This window comes from Bison bison, unplaced genomic scaffold (assembly GCF_000754665.1).
Source record: "Bison bison bison isolate TAMUID 2011002044 unplaced genomic scaffold, Bison_UMD1.0 scf7180017864208, whole genome shotgun sequence".
Taxonomy (NCBI): domain Eukaryota; kingdom Metazoa; phylum Chordata; class Mammalia; order Artiodactyla; family Bovidae; genus Bison; species Bison bison.
In genome coordinates, this window is record NW_011494780.1 from 104,255 (window position 1) to 110,648 (window position 6,394).

At 47.3% G+C, this 6,394-nt stretch overlaps 1 protein-coding gene across 3 annotated transcripts in view; it reads right to left on the reverse strand.

Moving 5' to 3' along the window:
- Nucleotides 1–7: 7 nt before the first annotated feature.
- Nucleotides 8–6,394, reverse strand: part of ZKSCAN1 (zinc finger with KRAB and SCAN domains 1) — a 15,919-nt gene continuing 9,532 nt past the window's right edge. For 2 of the 3 annotated variants that reach the window (XM_010844768.1, XM_010844769.1), the window contains exons 4-6: nt 5,518–5,609; nt 5,124–5,250; nt 8–3,159 (exon numbers count right to left, since the gene is read on the reverse strand). In XM_010844768.1, coding sequence (XP_010843070.1) covers nt 2,267–3,159; nt 5,124–5,250; nt 5,518–5,609 — 1,112 coding nt within the window. In that variant the 3' untranslated portion in view covers nt 8–2,266. The remainder of the gene's footprint in view (nt 3,160–5,123; nt 5,251–5,517; nt 5,610–6,394) is intronic. The other variant, XM_010844770.1, reaches the window with a different exon arrangement.

Consider the following 6,394-nt stretch of genomic DNA (forward strand, 5'->3'; position numbering starts at 1 on the left):
AAGCACCTCACTGCTTTCCGTAGTTCCCTGGCAGCAGAAGTCTTTGCTCAAATGCACCAAGTTTTCTACTTGACCATCCTTGTCTTACTCTGAAGAAAATTCCTCAAAGCAGTTTCTTCTACCTTCCCTTTTCTATCAAAAGTTAGTCAGGTTTGCCCTTCTGGAGTATCGCTCCTTTTCTTAACCCAGTTGGATAGACTACTCTGGTCACCAGCTGACCTCGGTGAAATTCCCCCAGGCAACACACTGATGCGACTGCTCAGGAGCTGCACGGAAGCTGGGGGCAGGTCCAAGTTACAGAGGCCAGAGGATTAGTGCTATCTGGCCTGGAGTTGAGGCTACAGCTGCCCCCACCTCCATGGCTCCCCATGAAGCTGACACTGTCTCATAAGGCTGCGTTGTTGGCTGACGAACAAGTGACGAATGACAGTTTTAGTTCTTGACGGAAAATCTCAAACTCTATGTGGCAGGGGGGTGGGGAGTCTCCTATCATGAGGCTAGTCTTCAGGTGTGTTCTTAGTCAGTTTCTAAGTTCCTGCATGAGCAGTCACCCCTACCTGAAGCCCTGATGACTTCCTGTGTAGCCCACGCTGCTTGGGGCTTGTGTGTGTGTGTATCCAAAAATGGTCTGTCATGAGCTTCTAAAAGAAGGGAGTGCAACCTCCTGCACAGATGGTGGGAAAGATCCAAGTTTCACAGCCTCACCGCAGCCTTCAGTGACGAGAAGCAAAAAAGACCCTGTGCAGAATGACTGCGACACAACCACCTACGTTTCAGTAGGCTGGTGAGCTTCTCGGAGCAACAGACATGTTTAGTAACTGCCAGATAATGGTGTAAAATGTTTTTTCAAAGTTTCTGGAAGGGGTGGGGAAAAAATGTTCCTTTTTCTGAAAAGCAACAGAAATCACATCTTCTGAACTTTATTGTTTAACGTTCCACACGATTCAGAAAGTGCTCCAATCATCACAGCGTCCAGCAGTTGACTGATAGGTTCTGGTGAACATCTTTGCCATAAACAGACATCCAGCAACAGCCTAAGTGTCTTTTTTAAGATGATGACAACAAAGTCACTTCTGACATTCCCTGCTATTCTCTCTCTGATCTGGGTCCAGATAGAGTCTATGCTGGTGGTGGACTGACGTGTTTATCTTCAAGACAAAAACAGGCATGGACTCTGGAGCTCTAGCAATGCCCTTGGCTCTGAAGGTCTCACAAGCTGGCCCAGGCTACCGTGTTTCAGGTACTCCTGACTCACGGGCTCTGTGGTGAATGTAAAAGTCGTGCTAGAAGTCAGGCCTAAGGAACACTTCTTACATGTTCAGCACTATGTCCGGGGCTGTCCAGGATATAAATATAAATATACGCCCACCAGGAGAAGCGTCTCTTCTGGGGAGTGATGAAAACTTTCACACGTGGAACAACGAAGGATTACAGACAGTATGCAATCAAGTGCTAACTCATGGAGAGATGCACTGAGGAGTGCGGACAGTATGCAATCAAGTGCTAACTCATGGAGAGATGCACTGAGGAGTGCGGCAGCGCTTCAGGGATTCAGGGACCTCACAAAGGGAGAGAAGAGTTTTGATCACAGTCGCCGTTTCAGCAGGCTCTCTCTCAGTGAGGAGGACAGAACCAGCTGCCTTTGGAATGCTGCCTGGTGCGCGTGGACTCTCCCTTTCAGGAAGAGATGGGAATCTTTGGTTTGATGTGGACGAGCGCAGTCCTAGATTTCTACAGCTTTGGTAGGCTACCAGTACCTGGACAGAACTTACCATGTCTATGTAATTAGCTTGAGCAGCAGGTCTCCATGTAGTCTGTTTGAACTGTCCCTCTTTTTTGAGAAATAAGGTTCAGCAAGATGTTGGCCAAGCAGGGTTTGCCTGTGGCAAGCAGGTTTTGAAAATCGTTGTTATTTTCACAGACACGACCTCAGTCTTCTAACTATATGGTGTGGTTGTGGAGAGTCCAAGGGTGCCTTGGAGGTACCCTCATTACTGAAAGCCTTGACGTTTTCCTGTGTGTGTGCTTCTGCCCCATGTGGAAGTAGCGTGTGGATTACATCCCAAGTTGAGCATCTCCCTACCGGAGCTCTGGAAGAACTACCGGCCCACAGACTAGACAGAGGCAGAACGCTGCTGATGTAGCTGTAAGGATCCTTGAGTGTGATTTTCTTTATAACCTGTTTAGGCTTTTTATTTCCCCTCCATGGGCACAAATCTCTGAAATCATTCTAGAAACGAAAGGGGGAAATGGCTTGACAAACACTTTACACACAGGTTTTCAGGAATGCTCCAAACGTGTCGAGGGAGGCCGGGCTGTACTCTGAGGCTCGCTCTCTGGTGTGGATTCTGTGATGCAGGGTAAGGGTTGAGCTCCGGGTGAAGGCCTTGCCACACTTCGTGCACTTATAGGGCTTTTCTCGGGTGTGAATTCTCCGGTGCAAAATAAGGTATGAATTTCGGTTGAAAGCTTTTCCGCACTCACTACATTCATAGGGTTTTTCTCCCGTGTGGATTCTCTGATGCTTAGTGAGGTCTGAGCTCTGGCTGAAGGCCTTCCCACACTCGTTACATTCATAGGGTTTCTCCCCAGAGTGGATTCGCTGATGCAGAATGAGATTTGAACTGTGACTAAAGGCTTTGCCACACTCGTTACATTCATGAGGCTTCTCTCCTGTGTGGATGCGCTGATGCAGGACGAGGTTTGAGTTAAGACTGAAGGCTTTCCCACACTCACTACATTCATAGGGCTTCTCTCCAGTGTGGATTATTTTATGGCGAATAAGGCTTGAACTCCGTGTGAAGCATTTCCCACATTCGTCACATCTGTGGGCCTTGGTTCCCGTGGGAACCTCCTCGGGAGTGGTGAAGTTGGAGCTCAGGCTGAAGCTTCTCCCCAGACCCTTCCCCTTCTCCCTCGGGCCTCGCTCTCCTGTGCTGGGTTTTTTCTCCTTGACTGTAGCTGGCCCTGAGTCTCTCTTTTCTTTTCCAGCTTTCTCCTCAGGGTTTCTCTGCTGCCTTTCTACCACTCTGCCCTGCTGTTCACGCTTTTCTCCGACATCTTTCTGGAATTTTCCTGCAGTCTCCCCACGTGATGCCGAGTCTTCTGCACTTTCAGCCTTTGAGGTGGACTCCTCATTCTCATTCCTGTTTTCACAACCTGACACAATAAATAGAAAATACAAATAGCACCTTTTTCTTTTGAATACATGGGTTACTCAAGTGACACTTTTCCAGGAAACCTTTACATACCTGCAAAATGACTTCACAGTACAAATTGTAGACAAAATAGTAGAACAGTGGAAAAAAACATAGGGACAACAGGGAGAACTGGGAAATGCGAGGGCAGGCAAAGAGTAGGAAGGACAATGCAGGAAGTGTGCAGAAGCTGGGAACAAGCAGAAGGAACAGACCAGGCAAGAAAGGAAGGGAATGGGTGAGGCATTAAGGAACATAAGAGGTCACAACGCATCGTTCTTTAATTGGTCACCCAATAATTAATTTGAAAGAATCAATACACATTAAAAAAAAAGTTTCAGTTTTAACTTGGTATTTATGAAATTAGAATCAGTCTGGCAGGTGACGCGGATCTTGGGACACATGACATGGTTTCTCTCCACCAGGGAGAAGAGAGGTGATGTGCTCAAGTAACAGGGCTGAGGGAGAGAAGCTGATTGGGGCATCAGTAAATGTAACTGAAACTTTCACTGACAGATGATTGAGAATCACTAAGAACAAAGAAAGTGAAAACATGTCTGGAGATGGCTCACAAAGGATGTAATATAAGAAAACAAGATTTTACAAACGCAGAGCTGATCTCTGATTTTAGCAACCTGCAAAACCTGGAATATGTTTTTATTGCGGACTGCTATAGTCTGTGTGCCCCCGTTTTTAAGCAGAGACTAAAAACTGTTCAGTACAAAAACACTATTTTATATGTTTACGTTTGTCTAGGAGAAAAAACCAAACTAATCCAAATCTATTCTTCACTTATTTGGCATTAAGAAACCTTTCCAAGTGGGTGTGCACTACCTCAACACAACCACTGAAGGAGCTGAGTATCTAGCCCCTGACTTTAGTGATGAAACTGCCGTAAATACTGACCCAATCATAAGGAAAATCAAACTGGTCTATTCTTTTGAATTCCAAGCCTAGGTCCTTGATGATCTGGATGGTTCCCTATGTTTTAAGTTAGCAACAGGTGGGTACTACGCAGCTCACAAACACAGATCAGTATTTTGGCTTAATTTTCACCTCGTCCAAAGAGCAAGTATTAAAAAATGAACCCCAGCTAACCCTATGGTTCAAAACAAAACTTGAAGTTTCTGTAGTAACATCCTCCCTTCATTCACATTCCCCTTGCTCTCCCCAGGCAGAAGTCTCAGGAAGTGGGCCTTCCCTGTGACAGGACTGATTTGACAGTTTCCTACAGCGAAGTCTCCCAGGGGTTGAGACCTAACAGAGACAAATGAGATTGTCAGCTGCGTCACCTTGTCATATCCGGTTGATGCCTCTGAGAACTTCTTTGTTCTTACTACACACTCAGGAGCCAGAGCTCTTCACAGAAGATCACCATTAGGTTTGGAACCTAGGAAACCTGACCCTGAGGGAGGGACAGGCATAAGGTCATGGAATTACACACACAGAGTTTTGGCGGAGCAGCGCTCGTAGGACGCAAGACCGAAAACCCGTGGAAGGATGCCTGGTGGGTTCAGGAACAGGTCCCAGGTTAGGATGAGACTGATGGTCAGCGTTCGTTCACCTGGCCCTCTACACTAAAAAATACAGACACTCCCCAACTCCAACAACAGCATCTCAATTGTAACCGCAGGGAATGAAGCAGAATCCTCACTGGTGACCGAGTAGTTGAAAAGGTAGGGAATCAGAACGCAAGAGTTACTTCTGCTTTCAAAAGACTCCCTAGAGGTAAAACTACCTAGACCTAAGAAATCCACGTGCAGTCAGGAAGGCCCAGTGCCAGGCTTTGGGATGAAATAAACAGTGTTCTCCTTCTCCATCTGGTCTGAACAAAGGGGCTCGATAGTCTAACACATCAGAGATCCCACAGCTACTGGAAAAAGAAGCAATACACTCTTATCACAAGTAATCCTGCACCCATCTTACCCTGGGAAATCACGTTCCCATAATTCTCCTGCCTGGTGTCCCTATTGAGATTCCTCCGAGCCAGGTTCTGACATCCCCATTCCTCCAGGATGAGGGACACGGCCATGTCCTCGATCTTCACCATTGCCTGAAATAACATGAGATCCCCACACTCAGTTCCCCCAAAGCCCAGGGACAGTCCCACTGCCCGAACCTGCAGTCAGGGTGACTGCAAACCTAAAGGATGCTGGGAAGAAAAGGCAGCCACGCTAGGCTCCAGTGGACTCTCGGGGAATGGGGGCTATTCTGTGGGCCCGGGCTTCAACAGCCAGCACCTTGGGAGAAGACCGCCAGAAGAGCCCCAGCAAGAGGCAGATGGCAGGGACTCAGGAGGGCAGAGGGGCCCACAGCTCACCTGGGAATCTGCCGAGAACAATGCAGATGCCATCGCCTGGTCTCTGGGAGCCCCCTCAGGATGAGGGGCAGGAACGTGGGTGGCAGGGAGAGCTGAAGGAGGAGAAAGGAGCTGTGAGTGAAGCCAGCTCTGCTCTGGGTCCCTCTCAAATAAGGGCCCAGGGCACCCTCTTTCCTGTACCAGAGTGCCTGATGTTCAACGAGGAACTACAGAACTGATAATTACAGGGACTGTAAGAAGGCCAGCATAAGCTGTGTCTTCCCAAGACTTCTGTTCTTGAGCAGGAGGAACAAGGAGTCACAGAAGGTGAAACAGAGGCCCTAAAAGGGTAAGCAACTTGCCTAACGTCCCCTGCTGAGAGGCCAGAGCCAGAGCCAGAACCAGAACCAGAACCAGGCTCCTGTTCCCAGCCACAGAAGCAGGAAACACTCAGCTCGAGTCAGGTCTGGCTCATAATTTAACCTTCTCCAGTCCAAGGAACGTGTACTAGGACTTCAGATTCCCATCCAGTTGTGAAAAATTAAGTTTTAAAAATCTTTGGCAGTAATGTCTTGAAACAGAGAAGGAAGGGGCTCTTCTTAGTTTCAAGTTTCTGCCAATTGTTGCCCCTCTACTTTCTCCCTCACCTGACCAGTTTTTGGATCAAACGTTCACAGGGTCTGAATGCTGATGAGATATTTCCAAGCGTATAAAGGCATGGGTTGATGATACTCTTCTAATAAAAGACATATTCAATATAGGATCACACTAACTGCCATGTATAAAACTGGAAAATTCTTAGGAGACTGCAAAATCAAAACCTTCCCTTGCCAAGTAATGTTAGATTTGGAAATGTTACTGGTAAACAGATGATGTTACTGTATTGCAAAGATATTAG